The following is a 27,768-nucleotide window of genomic DNA, read 5'->3' as shown; positions in this document are numbered from 1 at the left end:
GTCAAAATGACCGCAAGAACTTTTTGTTTGTCACGTCTGTTGAAGGATGTTTAAACCTTCATTCAAATATCACACAATTCTGCATTATTTACCATCTATTATTTATTCAACACAAAATTCCAACAGCAACATACATATTCTCGTAACCTATTATTGTTAAGTTATTAACTAGTCAACGTCCTCTTTGTCTTTTGATTCCAAGTGAGCACCGTAGCCGAGACAGTTATTTGGCAATGTCTTTTGGAAGACACAAGCCTCTTTTTGCGGTATATCTTCGAGAAACTCACAAGGGTTCCCCATAAGGATGACCTTATCTCGGTTATTCGAAAACTCGTCCAACGTCTTCCTGAACTTCCAATGCAAACGGCCCACATTCTCTTCAACAACTTGGTAATTACCGCCTAACAACCTGGTACAAGTAAAGTGGGATAGTGATAGTCAAACGTATAAACTAATTACTTGACTGTACATCTTTGTAATTGTTTTTGATTCAAGGGGAAATTCGGCTTGTGGTTGCTGCTTAAATACGAGGAAATCACGGGGCCTTGCTATTTGCTAAATTGTTCCGATATATATATTGATAGTAGGGGTTGGAAACCTTTTCAATTTAATGCTAGGTGGTACCTTTGAAAAATTTGGTGATTTTATAAATGGACTAATCCTTTAAGAAATACTTGCATTCTTTGAAGGAAGTGGTGGATAATTTGCAGACTGCACTGAACGATCAGCAATAGATTTTTATCATCAATATAAGAGGCATTGCATTTTACTGCTAGGTTAGACTCATGTACCCCCTAGTACAAATGTGGGAAAATAAAGACAAAAAGACCTTTCCTGGGAAATTTCAGTGAATACATTTAACTCAATTTTCAGTACACCAGGTAACAGTTAAGTGGTGGGATGAATACTAACAAACAACCCAAAAGTGTATACATCTTTTCTTAGGTTGGTTGCATAATGTTTCACGTTCGGACCCCGAGTTTCGATGCTCCAGATTCCATAGCCAGTATTCTCTGTGTGTTGCATATGGTGAGTTTCACGTGCCGCCACTTCTTTGCTCACATTCAGATGACCTAAAGTGGTAATTTTACACCTTCTTGCAGATCATCCCATATGTCAAGAATATCTACTTCAAGGACCTGAAGCAAACGTTTCGTCGCGAGCAAATTGACGTAGGCTATCATTTTTTTGTACTAACTAAAAGTTGGCAGCATTTTAAGACTGTAAAATTGGGTAGCAATTAGTTCACTCCACAAAACATTTTCGCTCAAGTGCTATCACTTTTTAACGCGCTGTTGAAGCATTTGTTTATTTTTGTGATGCATTATGTTTGTTCTGCTGGACACTTCGTCTCGCCATCTGGAGGTCAAGTAGTGCCATATTCTAATGAGGTTTTTAGCATTTTTTTCAGCACAACAATTGGAAATATCCGGCAGTCATCGTAAATGCAGTAGATAAAAAAGTTTACCTCATAGTGGGTGCTGCCGCTGTTCTTTGCTAAACACGGGTAAAGTGAGCTCCTCCAGCACCAGGTTCTGATTCCTAGAGTTGGTTAATTCTGTTGCAGCTTCTCAATCCCAATTTTAGTGGAGCTCTTGTCGCGTCAGATTTTGCATCTGGAAACCCAAGCGAAGCAAAAGCAACTTTGTCTGCATAAAAGCATCCATCCTAAAGCCCTGAACAAATTTTTTGGTCACTATATACGCTTATTTTTTTCTTCATTTTAGTCAACTCTTCTGGTGACGGCTAACTTACCATGCGCAAAACAATTTAATGTTTTCTGTGACACCATTTGTGTGGCTCAGCTGGTGAAACTGCAAGACGATAACAAAGTAGGCGGTTATTTCATTGCTCCTTCGTGATCTTAAGATATGTCTGTCAATTGCAATATGCGCCAATTTCGATGCAGAATTTGGTTAATTTTACTCCATGCTCACTTTTAACTGTGGTTATTCTTAAAGCAAGACAAGTGCTTTACATTATTCAGAAAGGCGAATAACTTTCCCCTCTAACATTAAGGTGACTTTTCACATCCTGCCTAGATGAAGATTAATGGCTCCTCCGGACAGGAGCCATTTAATTAAGCCGTAATTTCACCTTAAGGATAATTAAATAGTTTCTTTGCCAAGGGAAGTAGAAATATCGAAAATGCTTTTTTGATTAATTCGAATGAAACACTTCTGATTCAGTCGAACCAACAATAATTTTTAGGGAGCACTGATTTTAGTTTTCAGTTAGCCGAAGAAATTCCACAAATATGCCCTTGTGAGCAAGTGCTTGAGAGAGCGGTGCCCTCATTTGCCCTTATAGGACTACCGATTCAACGACATTCTGACTGAGGCACTCGAGGGTAATGGTATGCCCCACAGTGAATATCACCTCCATGTGCTTTGTGATGATCGTTCAAGTGAGCTATTGTTTTGCTTTTTGCAAAGTAAAATTTTTAGTCCCATTGTACACGCATCGAAGCCACTCCTTCCCTCAAGTCTAATAGCACTCTTCTTTAATGAATGCTGTTTTTCTACATCTTTTATCAGAAGCAGTGAACGTAGCATTTATTTTTTACATATATTGCCTTCTTCAGTAAATATTTTACGGCACGTGCTATAGTGGCAGCGCTGTGATTTGCCTTTGCAAAAGCAGCAGTGAAGAGATGGTTCACTAAACCTATCGCTACACATGTAATGTATGGGTATCTCTATTTGGTTCCCTTTTTCAATAATAATAAGGGAGAATGCTTTGCATCGACATTTTTTTCTTTTAAAGGCTTATGCTTTTACAATACGTGGATAATCATCTGGAAAAAACTTGTGTTTCAAATGTATACATTTAACGTAAATATTCTCTTGACACCACCTTTTCTTACAAGTCATGTTACCGAGTGAACTGACACTTGTGTAAGGCGACGTTTCATAATAAACACAGGCACCATTACTCAAAGATGTTATTCACAATTCAGCAAATATATTGAAGACCATTCCTTAGTACTTTTTGGCATAGCTGAAAATTGAACAACACAACCCGAACCTCTCAACCCTAAAGCTGTTTTGCCTATTCGGTTTGGAAAGGAGTATGAAATAGCCTATCATCGTTACAAAAATAAAAGTACATCATTTGACTATACTATCATTTTATCTGTTTAAATGTTTAATGTATCAAAGTCCCCTACACTGCCTCTACTTGTAGACATCATACGAAACTCCAATCACTATGTGCGTGACTTCTATCCCTTCAAGAGGAACCACATCCCGAAGCTGAAGCTGATGCGTGTGGATCGGGAAACAGGGCAGCAATTGCTACAGCGCAATGCATTTAGTTTGAAGGTTCAGGAAGTGGGCAAATTGCTGCTGGTAAAGACTATTCTCCAAACCACTGCAGCATCACATGTAAGGATGACTGTTCAGCCACTGCTTCTGTAATAAACTGCCCCAATCACCCGGATTTAGAGAGGATAGTTGTGTTGTTTAGGTTTGTTCCCATTCCTAGCAATCATTTGCGACTCGGCCAAAATGCCTGAGGTTTGTACTAGTCAGTTGTTTGGACAAACTCTCATTTGGGAATTTGTCGCAAATTAAGATATACTCAAATGGATTCCTATGCCAATTTCAAATTCCACAATGGGAAAATTGCTTACTGTCTACTTTGCAATCAGTATTGAAAGACATACTTGAGATATTCATCGCACTTGAAGGAATGAATTTGACTTGCTTCCAAATTTATTGGCAGACCAGACTCGACAAAATGAGCTTTACTCATAGTAATGCGTTTTTATGCTCCTCTTCCTTCTTTAAACCTATTGGTTGGCTTCATTCAACATTCGGCATAGACTATTATTTGCAACACACTGTGAATAAAAGAAATTGATTTCAAAAGAACGGCTACTCCTGAAAAGGCTTAAATGCTTTATTTCTACTGTCACTCCCACCTCACCATATGTTGAACCATCTGTCCCATTACTCCTCCCCAAGAAGCCCATCCCATTGAGTAAAAAGTAGGGGCAACTGCTTTTTTTGCTTTATTTACCCCTTCTGAGCACTTTTTTGGTCACCTCTTTCTTCGGTTTGCAATTAATCAAGCAGTCTCATTATGAAGACCTTCTGTTTCATCGTAAATGATATTGCAACTTGCAGTCTTTTTAAATCCTGCTAACCAATAATTTGATAGCTCTATTTATGAATCACCATTTTGTATCAATAAAATAATAAATTCAACTGGTGGGCTGTTGGCCGTTTTAGATGTCGAACCACATCCTCTTTCTACGAGAAGAACTGGCCAAACTGCCATCTTTCCCACGCAAGGCTCTTGAAGCCGAATTCACGCTCTACGAGTGTGGGGACATGGGCAAGGCTCTGTTCGCGATGGACTCCATGCACAAGTTAACCTGGTGCCAACTGATAAACTCCATGTTTCAAAAAATGACATCTACCTTCCCTTGGTCTACCGATTTGCAGCTTTTCCTCAACGTCTACAATGGCACCCTTGTTTTACATGCCGAAGACACCACCATCCTTCGTCAGTGCCTGGCCTTTTATCTGCAGGTAGGGTGAAATTACAAATGACTGTGCTTTACATGGATTGCTTGTCGTTTAATGGATTTGAACCGAAGTGGGGTTTTCCTGGGGGTAGATCTCATCAACCCAAACCCCAAAGGAATGTACGTTTTCTGGTCTTTGGAGCAGAATTATAATAACACTTACTGGGAGTACTAGGCTCAAGAACCAACTGCGTTGGTCTTATCGTCAACACGTTCAATGATGCCATGAAAAACAAATGGCACTGAAATGCCCATTTTAAGTATGTAAATGCAAAAGAGGCTAGCTAATTTAAAGTCTGGCTAAAGTTTTGCACACTAATTTAGTTTGGTTTATAGGAAGAAAACCTAACTTTCACTGTATAAAAGGAGCAGATTCATCCCATTTAGGTTCATTTGGTGAGTTACAGCCTAAGCTAATTAATTATTGATGTTAAATATGCAACTAATTGTAAACTGCCTCAGTTTTATACCGTATAACCATTTCTGACATCACTGTTCTCCAAATGGTATCAAGTGTCATTAGTGTCGGTGGCAATGATGTATCGAGGATTTGTTTTTCAGTAACCTAACACTTTTCTTATTGCCTCCTTTCTATTCACAGTGCTGCTATCAGTTCAAAATGATTTTCTCTGTCAATGGGTATTTGAGCATCCTCCCGACAATCATCAGGGTATACCACAACAATCAACACAATGGGATTCTAAAACAAGCGATAGAGTTCATCTTCAGGCAATTCTATATAATGCATCGAACACCTTTCATCCTGCAGATGTTCGGCAGCATCGCCAATTACATTGACCTCTCGCCCGATGATGCTATTCAGTCCAACTTTTATCGAGTAGTGATTTGCTCCTCTAAGTCTACAATTCCATATCATTGCAATTCACTGGCTCCTATCATTGCTTTCATTTAAAATAGCTCAAATTGCTTTCAAAATGGCACTGCTTTCTTATCCGTATGACCCCTCATAGTGTTAATCGTAAATCAGAAGTTAATATGGATGCAAAAAAGTCATTTGAAACCCACCGACAGAAATTACCGATGTCTAAAATGTATGGAAAAACGTCCAAGTTTTGGGGACTTGTACTATTTTTACGCCTTACTCGATGCCCTAATTTACGCGCACGTCCTGGTTGCTAAGGCTAACTTCGTGCACATTTAAAGGCTTGGCAATTTAATCATATTTGCACGAAAAAAATTTTGTTGGAACGGTAAGCATTATCGTTTGTAGCACGCGTCTGTTAGTGCCATGTCTACCACATTAGTAGTGACTGATTTTATCAGGACAGCTTAATTCAACTGCACATTGGCAAGCATGACTCTCACTTCGTAAATATCCTACTGACAAATAATTCGCCTTAAAATGTATCGTAATGAATCAGTGTTCATGACTGAGTTTTCTGACTGGACTTTGGGCAAACACACTTTTCTCGCACAAAATGACTCATTTATTATTCATTCAGATTCAACCAGAGACCCTTTATCAACTTTTGCGCGCTATTGGAAGGGAGATACCAGACACACTGGGAATACTACAACTGTGCAGCTTCTCGAAACCCTTGAAAGCCCTGGTAGGCCAACTTTTGCACTTATCAAAATCAAAGGGTACCATTTCTTTCACTCCGATAAGCAAACGAATCATCTCAAAGTTTTATTACTCGTCTGTGCATATTATGACAAGTGCTCTCCTAATGCAACATAATGCTTTAAAAGAGCAACGACCTGATTCAAACGGTAAAAACTTGCTTATAAACAGGATTTCTGCTATGCGGATGACTCACAAAGCTGGTCAATATTCGAAACAGTAAATCTGTGCGTCACCGTGCAGGTCTATGCCCCAGAGTCCTATCGATCGCGGCAAATGATGGTAAGTGTCTCCCGTATAACCGGTAGCCCTGTCACCAGGGCTTGTCAGGGTTGCCATTGCTGATTACAATTGAATTTCTCCTCCATCGAATTACGGTAAGGTCTAATTGTAGAAGTTCAGAAAAATGCATTTTCTCCTTGAGCTACCATTTAGTTCAGTTCCGGCAGATTAGTCAGAGGTAACATTTTAAAGTAAGAATGGGCTTTATGTTGGATAGGCCTGCACTGTCCTCGATATAGTTAATGCTAGCTTCGAGTTTTTTCATGTCAATCGAAGTTTGGTAGTAATCTGGTAAATCTGTTTGCAGGCTGGGGTGCAAGTCATTTTCGTATGGGTAACTGAATAATTCCTGGCCTTCATTACGAGGTACGACATGGTATTTTGTGTTGATACAATTCACTCCATGGTGCTAATCAGTGTGGTAAATATTGCACTTGGTGTGCTCCCTGGATCGCCTCGTATGGCTGCCACTGCTGTTACTACTACTACTACTGCTACTACTACTACCACTACTACTACTACTTGGACAGAACATCGGTTTGACAAGTCACAACCTTCCTAGGTCCACTTAGATTGCAATTCAAAGTGGTGCATATTTACCTAACACTTTGGTCAACTAGGCTCTTTTGCAATGTCCACATTTCAGCAGCATTTCGCCCACGCAGCTATTATCTACATATTAGATAGTAAATGTTGTTTAATAAATAGTTTAGACCATGATTTGATGCATAGTTTAAGTGCAACTAATTTTTATTAAATCCCAGAACCTACACCTGAAAAAAAATAAGAATTTTAGACACGTTATAAGAAGGAAGTCTTATTTTTTGGTGCTGGGCTTGATATGAGTGAACTAAAGTTACAGCGACGACGCTAGACAGAATTCATCCGCCCTAGCCATCGCCTCAGAGCCACAAACTAAGAGGCGACAAATGGAGATTGTATGGGTACTCTACTTAGCCACAATATTTTCTTTGCGCTACCGCTACAAGGATGCTTTAAAACTGTATACATTTGTTTGTATGAAATAATCGCATCATTCAGGTATTAGTACATCATGCGTGATGAGGGAGTACGTTGGCGAGACCTCTACTGAAAATCCATGCCTACTAATTGCTTATGAAGCAGTTCTTTAAAGGTGCAACGGTTCGTATGATGCACATTTGATAATGAACTTGAATGGGGCATTTTTGAAGTACTCACTTTACCACTTATTAGTTCACGATTTGCTAAAAATGCATTTTTCTGGTGCCTTGAATTTCGTAGTTTAAGCAAAGCCTTGACGAGCCTTTCTTCAAAGGTAAGCATGAATTAACATCTCTTTGGCATAATCAATTACAGGTTATTCTGCAAGCAATGTTTCCCTACATTTTACGCGATTTACCAATCATTTGTGGTGAGGAATGCACAGGAGCGGATTCAAGAAAATTCGAATTGCAGGTCATTCAGCAGCTGTCAGTCATGGTAAAGCAACTCATATACACAACAGAATGGATGACAAGGTTAGCTAGTCTAAAAGATTTTTGGATTCAAACAACTATCTGATTTAAGTTAAATCTTTCTATAATCTTTAAAGACGATCAGACGACACGAAATCGGTGGTGTCCTCAACCGTCAGTAGCAGTTCCATACCGGGAGGACCGCGTGGACTGGGGGGAGCCTCAGTTAAGCGTCTTGCTACATCGGACCAGCCTGCGAAGATGCCGGAGTGGGCTTCTGCCATCTCGGGCAACTATTCGCATTACCACCACCACCAGCACCATTCACTGATGCAGCAGCATTTGCAACGAAGCCTTACGCGCTCTGGCTCACCATCTACCGGTGCCGTTGGGAGTAGGGATCGCCGTCCGCCCTCATCCGAGTCGTCCAACAAGCGGTCGGCGCATCGCCAGCTATACAGTGGAGACTCCTTCAAAGGAGCCTCGGGAGCCTTAAAGCGTAGTGCGTCGGCTGTGATGGGCGCTAGCGGAGGTGGTGGTGGTAGTGGTAGCGGCGGAGGAGGTGGTGATAGCGGACATCACATTGGCACTCCTGCAGGCTGGCGCAAATCGAGCATCGAACCGCGGGAGGCGATTCTGCAGATAGCCTCGGAGTTCTTGACCGTCGCTCACCGACGTCTCGGAGAGCTGGGGGAGAGACAAAAGTCGTCGGAGTTGTTAGATGGAAAGGCTTTCATGGTGAGTCGCCAAATGAGCGCAACGAGTGAATAAAGGCGGACTAAAAATTAACAAATATTTAAAATAATTAAGAATAATAATATCATAGGCAAGAAGTTAGCACTTCTTCATGTTATGATTGCCTAGACATATAGAGTTAACAGCGAGATAACTGCTCCTATTAATTTTACATTTGAGAAAATCCTTTTTATTTAAGCGTCTTTCCGAATTGGCGCAGTCCATCGTGAAGCAGTTTCCCCACAACGTGAATCTCTTGAAAAGTCGACCGCTTCAACGATTCTTCCTGGAAATTCTGCCACTCGCTGACTGGAGTCACGAATCCCTACGTGGGTGCAAGGCTCTTGAAACTCTTGTCGGTCGATTGAACCGAACTCTTCCTAAGCTGCTAGAGACAGCTTCATTTCGTGTAAGGCTGTTTTAATGAAACCGAAATATTGCAAAATAAATAACAATTCGAACAAATAAACGACGAGTAACTAATGAATAAATAGTAGGCACACTGACGATAAGTAAGCCCTACTTCAGTTAACGTACTTGTTGGAAATGGTTGGTAATGAACGATTGTTTGAATGACACCGACTCCATCTGCCATGTGGGTGATCCTATCACATAAAGATAGTAATAAATCTAAAACATGGTTTTTTACTTCTAGGAAGTTACTTCGATGCATTTTACCTTTGCCTTAAGACGACAATACTCAGTAATGGTTGATTACCATGTGGTGACGATGCGATGTAGTAAATGCAGTCTATGATAATTCTTTAACCGAGTAGCAGCATACGGGAATTTTGACTACCATCTACCTTTTACAAATTCTAGAGACAAATCAGTTGGGAGCATCTCACAAATTTGATACGAGCACTTTATCGGACCGTTCAGAGGAATAGAGCAGTCGCTCACTTGAAGGAAATAAAGGTATGTTAGTTTGTAGTCTAGTCGAAAATGAAATCCACAGCTATTCAAATTTGAATACCAAACTTGACTCTGTTGCCTTTTCTTGATACCTTCTCGGATCGATTTGAATATTTACGGGACCTTTGCTGGAACCAACAAAATGTTTTTTTGGTTAAAGTGTTTTGAACTTTGTATTTCGGTAAGTAATGAGCAAGCCACATCTTGCTTTAGAGAGGCATAATGTGCCTACCTACCTTTGGGGATTGTAAGATTAAGTAAAAGCTGATGATGCCTCAATAACGTCAATAAACGTGGAAAATTTCTGCCCTATTCTATTCATAAGCTGTTCAACGACTACCTGAAACGAAGTCTAGTCGTCGGACCGAACGCCTGGTGGTCATCTGAGCGTTTGTTTACCACCACACCTCAGGCCACCATCACGATGGTGACGGCACAACATCTGGGTCGCCGCGCCACCATGGGTACCACAACTGCCGGCGGGGAGCGGTCTGTGACCTATACGCCGGGAGTCACCTTCCACCCTGAGTTGATTACTTCCACCGCGGAGAGACGTGCGCCTCCGAGGTGAGCCGCAGATAACCCTCTAATTAGTTTTGTCTCCATTTTTAGCACTTACCAAAGAGGACCCGATAAGAAATGGATTTTGAATAGACACCACTGTCACTTCATCTGGCGTAATTCGACCGGTTTTTCAACCGTTTGCGGGTTTTTTTTGCAAAATACTTGACCCTAAAACAGGGAATTGATTTAAAACACCCCTCTATAGCCATGATTCAGTTTTATTACCAGGTTTTGGGGAATGGTAAGTTAAATAAATGGCCTGTGGTGTTAAAAAGCTTTATCCAGATTAAGTCACAGTGATGCCTTCTTTTTCAGAGTTTCACGGAGTCCCACATCAACAGGTAGTACATTGACCTCGTCATTGGCTAAGGGCACCGCTTCCTCCACTTCCTCCGGTGAGCGGGTTTCGACGACAACGGCGACAGGGGGAGCGGTTGAGACTAGCTGCCTCCCCACCGGCTTCGCGTCCGAGGCCACGCGTTTCATCGCCCTCATGCTCAGTTGCCTTGAGGTGAGCCTCTTGCACACCATTGCTCAGTGTGAATTCGCTAGAGGGATCTAGAAGCTAGTCAGACAAAACTAGCAGCTTAAACTTATTCACAGTACTTTTGGGAACCCCTTTTTTACTTTTTTTATTTTATTCATGTGACATTGATGGAAGCAAAACGCCCGCTGCAAAACAAATTTCAGTCGGAAACATGAGGTGTTGACATGATTCTAAATCAAGTGAATTTTAGCGTTCGTAGGACGTCATTCTTCCTTCAGAATGATTTTTACCACAATTAATATTAATCATTGTTGGGAGGTTAACCAGCTGGAAGGAGATAATGAGACAATCTGCCTCGACAGTTGGAAAAAATAAAATACTATTAAGACAAAAAACATTAAACCGCAAAATTATATTTCTTGTAAAGGGGAACAGAAAGATATGTGAGGTTGCTGTTGAAACTTGTAGCTATTTGAAAGACAGTAATAAGGAGCGATCTAATATATACACATGGTTTAAATTAACAGTTGAAGTAGTGAAGAGACTCGCCGCAACCACGAAATGTGTTTCAGACGAGCCGATTCAAAAACCTTTTAATTGCTGAAAAAATACTGGTAAGTGTAAGGGTTAGAAATTAGTTTAAATCCACTCTACATTTAACAATACGGGACTTCTAATATACATAGTAGCATGTACTTTCTATCCAAAATGATTGTCTTTATATTTCAAAAGACATATTGGCGTCAATGCATAAAAAGTAATGTGCATTGTTCAAAGGTTTTAAAGCAATGTAATTCTGGTGCACGTAGTAGTCGAGCCTCTCACTATATGTGTCAATATTGTTGGATTGAATGGAAGGAGGGCCTGAGTGTACTCTCAATGAATCTTCAAATTCTTTACTAAAGTGCTCCGGCCCTGTGCTCATAGACAGCAAGGAATCATTTATATCAGTCCCATTTCTACCACTTTTTATGGAGTGATGCTCCTTTTCAATAGGAATATGCATCAGGAGCTGATACGACGGTCCTGGGATTCACGACCCCTGCGTAAGGCTGCATAAGGGAGGTGTTGCCGAAATTATTATTCACACGATTAATTTTCTTTCATGATTTAGCGAAATGCCTACATTATTCAGTAGAGTCTAAACACCACAGCAAACACTTTTTGTCCTTCTCAAAACTCTAAAAATGTGCAAAAATAAATAATTAGAACCTAACGTTATTCCAGCACTCATCAACGCTATGTACACCATTTTGAATTTGTATGAACTATATTCAAGCAATTCCAACTGGAAAAGTTGATTAGCCTGGTTGTTCTTTCATGCTTCCATCCAATATGGACTCGCGGTTTAAGGAATTATTTTTAAACAATGTCTCATTTTAGCCACAATTTTAGTATGCATAAGCGCACCCTTATTAACTAGACAAATTCTCCACGACATCACCAAGTCGCCTAGGCTTTAAAATACCTTTGAATTTTTCCGGAAAAATGGCCTTCTAAATTTTTTAATTGGTGTGATGAATACAAGAAACGCGACTTTGAGATAGGTTGCAATCTGTGGAAAGTGCGATTGAATGATTTTCAGCTCAACTACTCCCACATTTGATGCTGATTTCCCTTTGGAGGTCTGTTTTGTCGGAATGGTTCTAGACTTCCAGGCCTTGTGGACCAAATTGATTGCTTATGAACGTAGACAATGTAGCCAAGTCTACAGCGTGGAATTGCTAATTCCCATGTCAAAAGGCCGGTAGTACAGAACATACTCTAATGAATGAACATCCTAACACTACAATGGGCTACTACTTCATCATATACTGGTGTTTGACTCTATTCTAGTCAGTACCTCAGAAATGTTTACCAAAGGTGTTTCTTTAAGTGAGGTCCGTTACATGGCAATAATACTTAAGGGCCAGCCATCTGCAGATAATGAGAATAGAGATATGGCGGAGTCATGCACAAATAGTCAAACAAATATTCTTCATTTTAGTCTTCATACCGTCTCAAGGACCTATGTGAGAGGGCCAATTTCGAATTTTGCCGCTGTCCAACAATATTTGAGGGTGGCACAGAGAATCTTTCCAACTATTTGGCCTACCTGATTGTTCCATTATTATTGCACTGCAGTACTGGTCGTGGAGGTAAGCAGCTATTTTAATTAAGGTAAAATGTCTCAGAATCTAACATATAAACACGATATACAATTCGTCTGTTCCTGGGATTTGCGTTTTCCCAAAAATGGATTTTGCTGCGAAGCAGTTTAAATTCTGATTATGCAGATTTCAGCCCCACATATTTAAATGACTAAAAAGGTGAGATTGAATTCACCGCCATTTGAAATTCGACTGTGTACTAGAAACTAAAGTACTTTACTAACCCACTCATTTTGGTGTGTGAATACTTCAAAGTTGCTCAAAGCAAGGTTTAACGACATGTGCAGTGCCTAGCCACAAAAATGGGCCGAGAATTGCAGAAGGCAAATTGCCCCAAGGAAAGAGGGAAACCAATGAAAACACCAACTGTGAAATGCACAAAATGCACGGGATTGCATGGGCAGTTTTATGGCAAACGTGGTGCACACGTGAGGAAGGCGGAGGAGGAGGAGGAGGAGCAAAGTTGGCAGAACCGCGACACCTGGTTGGCTGATGTGTCGACTCGCGCCACATGATTGGGCGGTTGGCATGACGCATTCGAGCTCAGGAAGGTTGGCATCGCTGGGCTTAAATTCTTTTTCTGATTGATCGCGCGAAAATGTCACTTCCGACCCTAATAAGGCTCCTATTGCACAAATTTCTGCTCAGTAGCGTAAAATTTACCACACCAATTCTCACGACTCCTCGGGGCAGCCACGGTTACCGTAACTTATTGTGCCCCATCAAGACAAGTATGCCTGATTTTCTTATTTAGCTACCAGTTTTAGTTAGTTCCAGTCAAGAACCAATAATATCTGCGCAAAGTGACTACTTTTTCTTACTTCTTTCGAATACCGCGAATAATAACTAAGCCTAAAAGATAGTCTTGAACTTGTTGCAAGCATGTGCCTAGATATAAAATGAATGGCTGTCTGGAACGTGGTGCATAGGAGCTTTCCTACTAATTTGTTGCAATTACACCACCGAAGTTATTGAAATTTCTTGTAGTTAACTTAAAAGCTGTCAATCACTTAGTGTTGACGGATCTGACAGAAATGTTTTCAATGTAGATCCAATTTAAGGTCAAAGACGATGCCTCACTCTGTCACTGGAGCCCATCTTTTGGAAGCATAAATTATGTTTTCTGGGTTGTGGTGAAAATCTGGGTCAGCAATGTCGTTACCCATATTACTGTGTAATTTTCGAAGGAGCTCGGACTCCTCAAATGCTGCTGCGATTACAGTTAGTGGTTAGGCATAAAATGCACTCCTTTTGAAAGACTCCATCTGTTTTTAAATGCATCTCTGAAGTAGTTCAAAAACATTACTGATGCCATCTGAAGGCATTTAAGGCAAATCTTACAAATCATTTAAAGGTCGGATATGTTAAATACTGTGTAGGGGATGAACATAGTTATCCAAATTCTTCTGGCCAAACCGATAATCCCTACTGATATGGTAAAATTGTCAATTTAATCTATCAAATTGAATTTTGAGGCTTTTTAAGTTAAAGCCCATTGCAAGTGTTATTCAAGAGAAACTGAATTTTATCATCGGACTCCATTTTCGATGCCTACATCCCAAATCAGTAAAGCCTCACATTTACATGACTCATTATCGTAAACCGTCATTTCTGTCTCGACCTTAGTTTTCATAGTCTCCCCATCTCTAAAGTTGGCAGTCACTTTACTCATAGACTACCCAAGCCTCTCCAAGGAGAACGTTTACTACGCCCTTGAGGTATGCCTCTCAGGTCTGTTCGTCGGCTCTGAGAAATGCACCTCAACAGGTGGAGTGGCCTCAACTGCTGGTACAGAGACTGTGGGCGTGGGTTCAAGTAGACCCTCTGGCGCTGCCTCCGACCACATGGCGTTCGAAGGACCCAGGAAGCTGGGTATCCACTCCTCCTTCATGCTGACCAATTCCAAATCAAACCAGCCTATGGGTGCTATGGGAGAAGGCTGCGGTCCCGGTGGAGGCAGTGGCAGTGGTGGCGGAGGTGGCATCAAGTCGTCCTTGGGCCAAAGCATGTCGGGTACGGTAGGGGTGACGGGTCTCCTACAGCTCCCAAATCTTCTCGGGGGTCCGCCAGTCACCGGGTCCACCTGGGAGTTGATCAGACCTTCGGGACTTGCCTGCGATCTTGGCGGGGGTCGGGTACATGGCTGTGTCGTGAATTTAGTTGGTCCGACGTTGCACAGCATGAGACATCCCAAGGCGGAGGAGATACCTGGCGCCTCTGCTGTCGGAGCGATGACTGCTGCCACCAGTACTGCTTTTCCAGGCAATTCAGTTAAAGTTAGCCATGCTAACCCTTCGATACTCTCCAACCATGAGAAAAATGTCCAGTCGCAAATAGATGTCGTTCACAAGTAAGTGTAATATGACACTAAAACCATAGTATTTGTAAACGGTATTCATCTTTCCATAGGAGTGGTTCATGCAGGTATGAAATGTTACAAAGGTAATTAATAATGCCGTTTGAATCACTTCAAGCTCGTATCTGCTACTCTCGAAAAGTGCGCCGGACATTAAATTTGACCTCACTTCCACCTATTCACTTTTTGTGGCTCACGTGTCTAAATGTAAAAAACAGCTTCAATAAAGGAAATTTGTAATATCGAAAAATTTGCTTGATTAATTTCCTTTTCCGCAAGTGGAATGCCTAGCTGTAAACTTTCATTGAAGGTGTCCGGAGATCTGAATTTTATGAGCATATTTGGGTTTATTGGCTCGTCAATTTTTAACCCATTAGCGATGTGGTAAAGTTATCACTTGTCTTTTGCTTGTTTATGGAAGTGTTCTGAGTATCAGCAACTCCTGAAACATGCAGCTTCCTTGGGCCACTCAAAATCAATCACCAAACACCCTTCCAATGTGAGTCCCTTTAGTTAATCAGATTAATTGCTACACACTAAATCCAAATTGTAAATTTGACCAAATTTGGCAAACTTGAACAAAACGATTTATTTTACAGTATTGCACCAATAGTTTAACTACACTACTTATTTAAAAACACCTTCCTGCATTAATCAGACCCATAAACAGTCTCTATCACTTTTCAGCATCTTATTTTCAATGCCTTAGCTGAGTAATTAAAACAGTACTCTAAGGCATGCAACTAAGTTTCATCTTGCCGTATGAGATAGCCATCGTGTTCTCTCACTTTCTCACTCCACAAATCAGAGTCGACAGACGAGGAAAAAAGGGCATGAACGGTATGCAACTCCTCACCCACCCCACCGGTTCACTCTTCTGAGCCAATCAGCTTCATTACCTCGGTGGTTTCTGTTTTGGGATAGTTTTTTGGAGAGTGAGAATAAACACGAGATGTACTTTCGCACAGCCACTTGGCAGCACTTTAAAATCTTGTGGGAGAAGAATTTATGACTGTAAAGGTTACCAAAGGGGATGATAAAATTTGAAATTTTTGTTTTTCGAACCAATTGCGCAATGTATTATCTAACGAGTTTTCTTTATTTTAATAGCGATGCTTATTTTTCCGATAAACATGCCCCTGTAATATGCATACTTGAATTGTGAAGATGAACTTACCCTTTGCTACAATGCATTGAAATCTCATTATTCATGAAAGGTCCTACAGCAAAATGCATTTCCCTGAAAACTTACCTGCATGTGTTGATTTTAGGTGTTCCTATCCAATCATGGTGATAAATAAGTTCATATTTTATAATCTCTGTGTCATTTAAGGCGACATCAGTGCATTACAACTGCCATTTGTAAAACGCTTCACTAACACGATGAATTACGGTTTAGTGTATGGTTAATGAAATGATTTTTTACATTACAGTAAGAAGTTTGAAGGGAGGGAATGAGGAAATGAATAATGAAGTAGAAAGGAGATAAAATAGGGTATATGCTTTTGTCTGGTATGTGAGACATGCTCCATTTCCATGCCGCAGATTTCTCTGCTTCTCACCTTAGCCTTCACCTATATTGTCGCCCCACTACTGCCGTAGCCGTCGCCGACTTTATTCCTTTCAACCAATGCCGTCTCGCCTCTCAGTGGAGAAAAGGCGAGAGAGGGGATGTGAGTTGGCTTTCGTTGATCAATAACTCTGCCCAACGCTACAAAGAAGGGGCAGCCACTTCGTAATCCTTCCTACCACCACGCGAACCCAAATTTCGGCCTGGAAATTTACTGCCCCGACAAGTGACCAAACTTCTGTTGGTAGTTTTTCCTCCAATGAATGATTTACCTTCAGAAGGAAGATTGGGGGTTGATTTATGTTTTCCCTCAGGATTTCACAATGAACAGAGCCGTTTGCCTTAGAGAATTATCACAGATAGTATCACTTCCATATCCACGAGACGATGGCGTGTCCAAAGTATGTAAGGAATGTTGGGCCTGACCACCGCTTCGGCTAATCCTCGTTTAATCCCCCAATGATATTTATCATTTAAAACAGTGCAGTTTGCAGGACGTTTTTTGCGTAATTTTATTCTGACTTTGATGACATTAAAGATTGTGCTTCACTAAGCTATACTTCTTGAGGACGACTCAAATTTTCGTCGAATTTATCGCTAAGATATCCCAGCAGTGTAAATTTTGAAAAATTAAGTACTCGGTGGAAGTAGGCCTACCTTTGTCTATAAACTAACAAATTTTCCACCAAATCCGTGCCTTTCGCTGTGGACTGGACTCTCTGTGGATTAAAAAACCCTTTACTTCATGGGAAACTTTTCAAACGCAGACTATAAATTTAAACTCCATCCAGTTGCCAGTTAATTACGTGCAGAAGCTCTTTCAGGTAATTTGGTTCCTCGGAAAACCTTATTTTCTTCCACCATTATTAAAGAAGGCATAAAATGTTGGTTGGGAATTAGCACAAATCTCATAAAAGATTTTTTATGAGAAGCTGGGTTTTTGTAATTGATAAGCAGAAAAGTGTTTTGCTTACTTGGTATACTGACAGATGCCACCAATCAAGTGTGTGAGTTCATATGCCCACTGCTGTGTGGGAAATCGAAGAAAACTTTTTTACTTCATAAACAGACTTATAAACAGCTCTCTACTTCATGTTTCGGAGCCTTGCCGCATTGTATGGCGGTTACTTGATTCGGTTATGTCCTCGTCAAAAGTATTTGATGCCGATTATTTCAACACTGACCAAAAACCAAAGTTCTCCTAAGTTTGGGCTGTACTTTCGTATTTTATGAATGTCTTGCGCTGAAATAGGAACTTCTGTTACTACTTTGACGCATAAAAATTTGCCTATTAAAAATGCATAAGATGCAAAGACAATTGTGAATTTTATATTTGCCGAACGTGGATGGCTGATTAAGAAGAAATATTTGAGAGTAGCAGTTTACTCCGTTCTGCTTTATGTTCTTTACCTCCAAGTCATTATATAACCGAATCAAATCTCACAGTAGCACTTCTTTCTGGGTCTATGGATTCCATTTAAAGCGAATTTACTCACTCTTGAAAATTGCTTTCGAAATCATGGGAAACATCGCATCCGATTCACTACCTGGTTATACTAGAGGAGATCTAGCGAAATACTGTTTCAATAGCTAGCTGATCAGCTTCTACTCGTTTCCTCAGACTTGCCTTTTTGGGGCTCAAACTCATCCTGATTGTCTATCCGCGTCACGCACTCGCCAAGTCACGCCACATAATCGCCATTCTGGCCAAGCTGGCCTTCTATCAATGCTGTGGGGTGCAGCTGTGGAAGTTTCTCGACTTCGTGGTCACCTACAGGCCAAGCATCTTCATGCATATGGCACCCTTCTTCCGGTTTCAGGTAGGTATCAGTATTCAAAACCCAAATCCTACTTATTTTTTACCGAAGTTTGTTTACAAAACAACTTACTTGCACCCTTTTTAAACAGCTGCCCCGACACGTCCCATTGGGCTTTAATTTTATCAAAAAAGGACACTAGATGTATTCCACAAATATAATTTTTAACCTATTTTCAAACATTAGTCCCTCATTTGCACGCGAAATACTAAAAACTTGCAGTTTCTTGTAATTTCATGATATTTTAACTCAGGTTTTGAATTTCAAATGCGAAACTCAAGGAGAACAAGCGTTCCAACAGATAATTGGTCAAAAGCTGATCGGACTCCATTTGCCACCACAGCAAACAATTGTCTCTCTCTTGAAGGAACTTCTGCTTGATCTTCAAATTCTTCGAGAGGAGAAACAGGCAAGCCCTTAACCTTGTCACAACTTATCTCAGATTAAAATTCAATTTCAACCGTTCTCTTTTTGAATTTAATCATATATGTGATTTTTTGCCATTTACAAGTAATCTGCTTTTATTAGATGCTCAACCTAATGCGACAGAAGCACCAGCTATTTTTGAGTCCACGCCAGATGCCCGACAGCTCAATGCTTGCACCCTCAGCTGCCAGCGATTCTGGTAACTCGGTGGCTAGTGCACCCCTTCCAGGCATCCTTCGGCATTCCTCAGAGAAGCATTTTTGTAAACTTTTATCGTGCTTTCCCACTGCGATAATTCTGGCATTAATTCACTCTAAATTACGAGCAAAGATGCATTAAAGCTCCCACGGTACCGAAAGTAGTGCATGATTGTTCATTTTCAACGAAATGGTCATTGCTAGTGCTTATAAGTTTGTTAAAAATAGGGTATTTGACTGTTAATGAGCTAAACACATGAATTAGGAAAAGGATCGAATTTCTGGCGTATTTTTTATTATTCCCTTGAATTGATACGATTTGCATGATATACTATGTAGGTATTCTGGAGGGTGGTCAAGCGCGTCCGTTTTCCCAAATCGAATTCCGGCAATCGCTCCTGCGTCGAACCTCGGGAAAACGTATTGCCGCGCATGACGGCAGTCGGTTCCTGAGTCATCACCGCACACTTTCACAACGAAAACCCATCCTCACTGGTGAGGTTACCGCGATCCTGTGTGATTGTCACCTTTACAGTCTACTCGTTAATATGAGTAGAATTCATTTGATGGTTTTGGATACCATTTAGCGTCCGTTGAAAGTTTGCCAAGACAAAGTGGTCCTCCAGGTGGTCTGGATAAACGTCATAGAAGGTAATTTACCCTTGTTCCTTCTCCACAGGTGTGAAATCATTTGCCCCCTAAAAAAATTGTTTCTGGATATTTTAGCAACGGGAAGACTAGGGGCGAATTAAGGCGTGCGATGACGAACGCAGAAGGCGGAGAGAAGAGATCTGAACGCTACCTCTTCGGCCTTGCCAATAACACTCCGTCGCCACAAGACGACGGCACCGAGGACATCAATGATGGTGTGGGTATGGACGAGCTCAACGCCCCCGCCAACCCCTTAATTGCAGCTGCCGTGGCAACCTCCCTCTACGGCTCGGGTGGGTCTCTCGCTCCCAAATTTTTGGTTTTTGCCATATTTTGGCCTTTGGGCAAGATGAATGAGTCGTAATACCGGTCCATTTATTCAAGCATTAGGACAAATCCATTTGCAATTGTTTTAAGTTGCATTTGTCTTTATTGGCCAATGCTAAAGATAATGTCTCCCGATTAAACGAATGGAAAAGAAGTTGTTTACTGCGTCTCTGGAAAGTGATGCTGAGGTCTGTCTTAGACTTTTACATCGATAAGACCTCAAGTAGGTTTGGTGCTGCTAATGAGTGTTATAACCCATGCATACAAAGGAGCTTATTCGTGCGTTTGGAGGGAGACCAATGAAATTGTTTATTCCTAGCATGTGTGCGCACCAAATGACAAAAATTGCTGAATATGTTTCTTTGGAATGTATTTTCGAGTTTTGCTGAAATTCTTTAAATTATTTGAATTGGCAGCATACGATGTTGCATCATTTGTGATGCAGTAGTCAAAATTCTCATTGTCTGAATTTTCTAAAAAAACACATGCAGTTTTGTTTGCGGAGTGGAGCTGTGGACTTTTTGGATGAAAAATGCTCCATGTTGCATATTTTTACTCAAATTAGTACGAATTTCCCGTTGCTTAGGTGCTTTTGCCTTGTGTTATGATTTCCGCTTTAAATACTTCGCTTATTTCAAATTAAAGGCAATAAAACTTATTACCACCTCCATTGGACGCAAATTTACCAGACCTCGATTTCAAAACGAAAAGAAGTAGTACTGAAAATCAAACTAGAATTTCTTTCCCTTTTTTACCGTTTCAGATAATGCTCTGTCTTCTAAAATCAAGTTCACATATGTCTATATCCTTTCCCATTTATTCCATTCCCTGCGTTTGAGTGTTTTAGGTCAAAAGAGGCTCAAAAGTACTGTCTCTAAGGTCTTATTTTTTTTCTTATCCTCATTGCTTTATTCACTAAAGGACCATATGGATCAACAAAACAATCTATTAGCTCATAGAAGCAATGAGAAATCATTTGCATTTACGCATGAGAACTCATCTTTGTTCTTGTCCAAATTTTTGATCTACGGCGATGCACTCTAACAGCCACGGCCCCCTTCCCTCGGCGCATACGCATAATTCGAGGCCATAAAAATTACATTAAATAATTAGTTAAAATTATATTCTTAACGAGATCGTACCTTGTTTAGAATGATTGATCAAAACTGTACGGGCCTTACGACTGCGCAACTGCCGTCTAATAATACCAAGCTGACAAAGAATACCCTTTAGCACATTTTGGATAATTTAAGAGAATTCGCCGAAGAAAATCTTGATAGAGCAAAAAATCTGGCAAAGTAACGACAATAAAAACCCCTTAATGCTATAGATACCCTAAAAATAAAAAATCGAAATAAAATTATTGACAAAACAGGTGACTGTCGTCTCACCTTCCAAAGGTTTCAAAGGAAACGCTTCGATCCTAATAGTAAATTTCCATTAATATCGTGTCCCAGCGACATTTGCGAAAAGTTCCTGAATGTATTAATATAAGAAATCCAAAAAAGAATGGGTAAAATTATGTGTCTCTCTGATTAAACTACTTTTCAAGTGGTACACCGTGCACTTTTTCACTCGAAAATTGCCCTTTTCTCATCGTAGCCGCGCCCTACACTCACGTGCGTGAGAAGGCGCGAGAGGAGCTGCCGGATTTGATTGGAGTGGCAGATCCTTTGGAGCCTTATAAGCAGAGTCGACCGCAACTGAGGTCGAGCAAACCCACGGACAACATTCCATTGGTTGATCTTCACGCCCTTTCATCTACCTCAATCCCTCCACTCACACCATTGTCTCCGCCGCATCTTCAGGATCCCGCAGTTATTTCAACGTTTGACTCGCAGCTTCCTGCTGCCCCTCAGATGACGTGGAGCCACGTGGACACCCCCACGAAGATTCACTACGTTTAGATTCTCCCTATTTTCCCTCCATTTCAGTAACCCCTTTGTTCCTTTGGCATTTATCAACTCAGTGATCTTACTTGTCTCCATTTCTTACAGTTATTTGACAAGTAGATTCATTTAAAGTCAGATCTACAGATTTAGTAGTAGAAGAAAGATTTCAAAAATTGTTTAATCATCCTACTCCTCTTTTCAAAATCATAAGAAGTGATATAACAAAAAAAGAGTACGGACTGTTATTAGTGGGTCAGGTTTTTATTGCAAAAGAGTTGTGAAAGCCCCAACAAAACAATGAAATAGGGGAATATTTTGAAATTTCACAAGCATTTTAGTTGATGTAACTGATGGAGAATTGAAACTGCTACTCTAAAGGTGTAAAAACTTATAAAATCAAGGTTGAATAATGCGTACCGCTTCATTGCAAAAGTCAGTGGAAAATAGCGTAGTGGGACCGAGAGTTTGAATGCCTGTTTTGACAGTGCTCTATCTGTACCTACATATGTATTAATTTCACAAATAGGAATTTTAGGTGAGTTTTTCAACTTCTTGATCACGATGGCTCCGCTACGACCGTTAGGAAAGTGTAGCACTAATAAATTCCAAACACTGTTGCTGAAGGAGAAGTAGCGATTTACAATAAACTTTGCACTTTGCGGTCACTTTACGTCGACTTGGCAAGTAAATAAGCAAGCCAATGTGTGGAGAACATATTGCCCACCCCATCCATCAAATAGTCTGTAGCCATTTCTGTCCCCTGATCCTGCATCGATGGAAATCGGCTCAGACCGCTACGCAGGCCCACCATGAACTAGAATTAGAAATTAGCACTCATGTCGATAGTTGGCGTGCCAAACCCATGTAACTCATGTCGCCAAAAGTTCCAGATCAGCCATAATTTGACTTGGACAGTTGTGTTTGCTTCAACACATTTTCCTTCGACACTTAACAGTTCAACTGATAAAGTGGGAGAAAGACAGCCAAGTTTGTTTTAAATCATAGGGTACATTTACCAGGTAATCGCCGCCAAAGAGGTGTTACTTTTTGTCAGAATCCTCTGCAACTCCACAAAACCTTACGGCTTCAATGAATACCAAAGTATTGATTCTAGGAGAGCCAATGAATAAGATTCTTATGCGAAAGTAGTTATGTAGTACTGAATTTCACCTGTAGCGCTTCCATTCTGCCATCTCGAGATTGGACATTAATTGAGACTGGATTATTTACTTAAATTTAATGAACTCGAGAATTGCGTGTTCTGTTGTTCTTAAATTGTAGTATTTGCAGCCAAAGAGTTCCATTCAATGTCCTCTTCAGTCGTAACAAGTCGACACTACAGCGTCCCCAACTGAGCTATTAGCATTAACTTTCATACCCCAGTATACCTCATAATTGGTTAAAAATGTTTACGCTTTAAAGAGACCACAAACATATTATTTCTATTTTGCGCTGATTTTCAGACCAACTTGGATGAATGCTTACAGGTGGTGATAAGCGACTTGGCGCCCTGGCAAACAGCATTCTATTAGCATCTCACCCGCAGAGCGTTAACTCGATTATGTCAGAGTGCAGGCCTGCGTGACTCCTCATGCAGGCGTCAAAAGTTGGCTCTTTTGTGGCATCGTGATGAACAAATCGGCTGTCAATGTCGCAAGTGCAGCTATTCACACGCATTAGCCCACCCTCCAGAACCACTTTACTCATGAAGTTAAAGCGTCATCGACCTTAATTAAGGCTAGTGTCATGGCGGTGATCAGCTTGATGGAATAGCTATGCTGCCAAAAAGATAGATTTTGATTTTTAGGCAAACACAAACAGCACTCAATCTTTTTACCAATGAGCGTATGAGTAAGTATACTTTCATTTTCTTCAAAATTAAGTGAACGCATAACTAAGTGCAATTTCTTGGATAGTTCTGACATATGGTTAGTTTTTGTCTCTCTCGTAAAACTTTGCTCCTTCTTTTTCAACGAAGAAAACTTGTTAAAAAGTATATATAGAGTCTAGCAACTTAATGAATAGCATCACTAGTTTGATTCCAAGATTGGAGCCATAAAATTACAATATGCAGAATACTCAAATGATCGTCCGCAAGGAGAGGTCCATGTTATATTTCCCTAATTACTTCGATTGAACAAGACATTTATAATAACTGGATGTCTTACCCTCACCTTTGCTTGCAATCAGTACTAGTCTTGTTGCATTTCTTTTAAAGGACCTACGATAATATCAGTACTAAACACTAGGAGGAGAGCCTTATTATTTTAATATTTACTAAAAAATTCGGTTCAAGATGAATATTGTGCAAAGCCTTTTTTAAAAGTAGGTCTACTTAAAGCAAGATTTAGGCAAATAACTCTTGAAATACAATTAAGCACCTCCATAGCCCATGTCATGACTATTTGCTTCCCCAGTTCTGATACGATCGAAAGGTTCCAGCGAATTCCCTTTAAGACATCGTTTATTGGTACATGGTGCAAGGTGTATCAATTAATGGCCCTTAAAAGCGCTAACATGGTAAGTGCATTTGCTCATCTCATGTTTAGGAGAATTATTTACAGACCACTTGATTTGGAATTATGGGACTTATACTAAAGCATCCATAAGAGTAGGAGTCAGAGACCTTATTTGTGAGAATCGTGTTAGTAAAATGCAAGCGTTACACCTTTTACGGTGCTCCGTTGAGTTGTATGTCAAGAGCCATCAGACAGGCGAAAACCGTCATGACCATCTTCGGATTCACGTCTCTCAAATGCTCCGGAAGGGCATAAACTCTAGCCCCGATTTTTCTCGCAGTGCTGATTGCAATTCGACAGTTCGCTAGCTTATCTTTCAGCACCATCGATTTGTCAATCGAATGAGGTTTGATTGCATTGATGAGGTTCATCACAGGCACACCATTTGAGATCGTGGAATCGCGGAAACTGGCAAGCATCGGGGCTCCCACCGAGACCAGTTTCTCATTCGCCCATTCAAGGATGTCCTTTTCACAGAGGTGACCAAAACACTGGTGTAACTCAGAGAGCATCTTCATGGTGTAGGCTCGCATTAGTTGGAAGGTGAGTCCTAATGTCAATTTCCTCTCTGCATTTCTTATATCCTCTCCGCTCAAATTGACCACGTTGACATTCAGTAAGTTGGCATACTCAACGACGTAAGCACAGTTATCTTGCATCTGGAATATCTGTCTCTTTGGATCAAAGACACGAACGATCTTGTTCCAGGCTACAGTTCCTGGCTCCAGGACATCTAGAAGTTGCAAAAATATGAGACCGCTGCGTAGATCGCTGGAAAGATCACGCACAAACGGCGCAACACCCATTGAATTCATCCAGTTGCGGTAAGTTTTCTCCTCTAGTGTTTCGGGAACGTCCACAGATGGTTTTGACTTCAAACCTGGGTAGAGATTGAAAAGGTTGGCCACAAAGGCCAGGTGAAGTTTGTCCCGAGCCATTCCGCGTTCTGCTGCATTCACAATATCGTCAGGTGAGATGAAGGCAGCTGCGTTGAGAAACTCGGCGTTTTCAAGGACCATTTCGGCACGGCAATACATGTTGCTCTCAGCCATGATTCCAGTTACGGGTATAAGAAAGGACTGCTTATCTTCAGGGGCGATTTGTTGGAGTAACGTGGCGTAAATCTCTGAGTCGATGACATCATATGTGAAGTTTGTCATTCTATGCGTGTTGCCGGCCATCTCAAGGTGGAAGTTGACCCAACGGAGGAGCAACTCCTCAGGAGAAAGAAAACGCAGATTGTCTACAGTCTCTCCCGGTTCCAACAAGTCGATAAGCTCGCTGTGATGCTGAATCGAGATCATACCGAGCAGGCCGATACGAATGATTTGCCAGATAAGACCGAGCACTAGGTGACGGGCACACTGTTCAATGTCCTCCGGGCCAACATTGACCACACAGCATCCAATTGACTCGGCTGAGTTTACTGCTAGTGTAAGATTCTCATTTATCTAAGAAAAACCAAGGAAATTTTTAGGTATGTTTCGGAGTTGCATATTGCATACCTATGCAGTAATTATGGAAAATTTACTGCTTAGCAATTTAATTTCGCTATTTTCAAATTTCTTCTGAAGAAGGTCAACGCGTTTATATATTGGTGTTTCGTTCACAAAATGCGAAACCATTCAAAGGCTAATAAAAAGGCCGGGGAAAAACAGGGAGATAAGGTTGAGTTGGGATGAGGGTAGAAAATACCTTAAAGATATTTGGTTTTGTGGGAGTCTTATTAATACAGCGCTCATCAATGGTGTCCGGTACAGCGGCGTTTATGAGTTTGCAGAGCAGCAAACCGTCGCGGCACCGCTCGTACAGCTGCCCGTCAACAGTGTAGTCGATAGGCAAATGGTGCTTAAGGTCCGGATCCGGACCCAGCAAACGATTTATCCAATCAATAAAGGCCCTCTCCTCGGCTGGGCTCACCGAGTGCTTCGCCGTGGCTGTTGAGTTCTCCTGCACCTCCGTCTCATAGACCTATAGTCATAAAAATTTAAATGCCGTGCTCTTTGGTGATTGCGTCCAAGTGTCCAAAAGCAGTAATTATGAGTAAAAACATGGTGACTTGTAATAAACATTATGAGCTTTTTTGAGCCATTCACCCCATTCAGGTCCTATTCCAATCTTATTACTATAGCTCCAATCTGAACGAAATTATAGACCATTTGCAACCAAGATTGATGATTTCCTGTCAGCCACTTACAGGAAAATAGACTACCCAATCGCACCATCTCTTTGGTAAAATATGAAATCACAAAATCGGATTACACTTGTATCATTATGCAACTCCCATCAGATTTGACGACTGTATAAACATTGAGTTCAGTGGGTTGCTGTAACGTCATCCTTTGGCTTTAGTGATATATTGAAGGATTTATATTTTGAAACAGAGTCCACGAATGGCACAACACAAAACCATAGCCCCAGGTCTACACTCAGTATCAAGAAAATTTATTTGCAAATAACCTACACATTTAGGTTACTCACTGCAAACGTCATTGAGTCTTTCAAGTTGCTTATGAAGTAGATTCGCCTCGTTGTAATAGACCATAAAACGGTTAAGATGTGCCGAATGTACATCAGTAAAAGAGTGTTCTGTTTAGCCGAACAAAACAAATACCCCAATGTCTCGGTAGAATTTCTTTTGGGCTAATTAATAGGGAGGAGTAGTATGTTAGCATCCTAAGCATGTATACCTATTAGTAAAGAAATAAAAACCCCCTTAAAACCACCACGGTGCTGTGGCATATATTAGTCGCAGGATGTTTGAGATTTGCAAGTCAAAATTCTCAATGATTTGATCAAGAAGCAAATCATAAGCATAATCATTCGGTTTTTAAGCTAGATTTAGATGCATGGGCGTGTTTACAAAATTTGAGGGAATTGGACTGAAATGCTGTATTTATCTGGAATGAGTGACCCAACTTACTCTTAAATCAGCTCGGTCTCTGAGCTCCCTCTTCTTTTCAATCAACTGCTGTTTCTCCTGATTTGCCTGTAGCATTCTAATAATTTCCATCAACGTAGCCACACAGATATGGTCGCATCCAGGTCGCATAAACGTCTCCTCGACTAGGCATCTGAATTCGCCACCGGAGAGAGCGAAGCCGACCCTTTCTAGTGCTGCACGCACCTGACTGCGGGGCAACCAGCCGCGGTACAGGGTGGGAAAGGATTCCGAGAGATCCGCAATCATCTCCGACAGCTCGTGGGATTCCACCGAACAACACATCGTAAAATGCTAAGTAGGTGGCTGCTCGCCAGCGTCTATGGTCGTCTCAGGTGACCTCAACCAGCGCATCTACTGTGCTACGATGTTGTGATTCACTGC

At 40.9% G+C, this 27,768-nt stretch overlaps 2 protein-coding genes across 2 annotated transcripts in view; one reads left to right on the top strand and one right to left on the bottom strand. All coding sequences in view use genetic code 11, as the record gives it.

Moving 5' to 3' along the window:
- EGR_00253 (Protein unc-80) overlaps positions 1-21,939 on the top strand; it is a gene marked incomplete at both ends in the record, with an annotated part of 41,277 nt that extends 19,338 nt beyond the window's left edge. Inside the window, 24 exons of the mRNA XM_024489502.1 lie at positions 203-390; positions 946-1,029; positions 1,104-1,172; positions 1,728-1,832; positions 2,311-2,407; positions 3,187-3,386; positions 4,236-4,538; positions 5,304-5,372; positions 5,998-6,105; positions 6,291-6,401; positions 7,740-7,900; positions 7,975-8,575; positions 8,772-8,981; positions 9,395-9,490; positions 9,813-10,054; positions 10,367-10,562; positions 12,526-12,676; positions 14,315-15,038; positions 18,236-18,434; positions 18,960-19,119; positions 19,394-19,549; positions 19,642-19,705; positions 19,781-19,998; positions 21,635-21,939. Of these exons, the coding sequence (XP_024356180.1) occupies positions 203-390; positions 946-1,029; positions 1,104-1,172; positions 1,728-1,832; positions 2,311-2,407; positions 3,187-3,386; positions 4,236-4,538; positions 5,304-5,372; positions 5,998-6,105; positions 6,291-6,401; positions 7,740-7,900; positions 7,975-8,575; positions 8,772-8,981; positions 9,395-9,490; positions 9,813-10,054; positions 10,367-10,562; positions 12,526-12,676; positions 14,315-15,038; positions 18,236-18,434; positions 18,960-19,119; positions 19,394-19,549; positions 19,642-19,705; positions 19,781-19,998; positions 21,635-21,939 (4,817 nt within the window). The remainder of the gene's footprint in view (positions 1-202; positions 391-945; positions 1,030-1,103; positions 1,173-1,727; positions 1,833-2,310; positions 2,408-3,186; positions 3,387-4,235; positions 4,539-5,303; positions 5,373-5,997; positions 6,106-6,290; positions 6,402-7,739; positions 7,901-7,974; positions 8,576-8,771; positions 8,982-9,394; positions 9,491-9,812; positions 10,055-10,366; positions 10,563-12,525; positions 12,677-14,314; positions 15,039-18,235; positions 18,435-18,959; positions 19,120-19,393; positions 19,550-19,641; positions 19,706-19,780; positions 19,999-21,634) is intronic.
- A 2,656-nt stretch (positions 21,940-24,595) lies between these two features.
- Positions 24,596-27,669, bottom strand: EGR_00252 (Fimbrin; the record flags this gene model as incomplete). Its single annotated transcript, XM_024489501.1, has 3 exons — positions 24,596-25,894; positions 26,139-26,414; positions 27,367-27,669. 3 exons carry the CDS (start codon positions 27,667-27,669, stop codon positions 24,596-24,598), a joined length of 1,878 nt encoding a protein of 625 aa, XP_024356179.1.
- Positions 27,670-27,768: the final 99 nt, after the last annotated feature.

The sequence above is a fragment of the Echinococcus granulosus genome (genome assembly GCF_000524195.1).
Source record: "Echinococcus granulosus chromosome Unknown EG_S00001, whole genome shotgun sequence".
NCBI lineage: Eukaryota > Metazoa > Platyhelminthes > Cestoda > Cyclophyllidea > Taeniidae > Echinococcus > Echinococcus granulosus.
The sequence above is the reverse complement of the archived record's forward strand: the minus strand, read 5'-3'. Positions and strand labels throughout refer to the sequence as shown.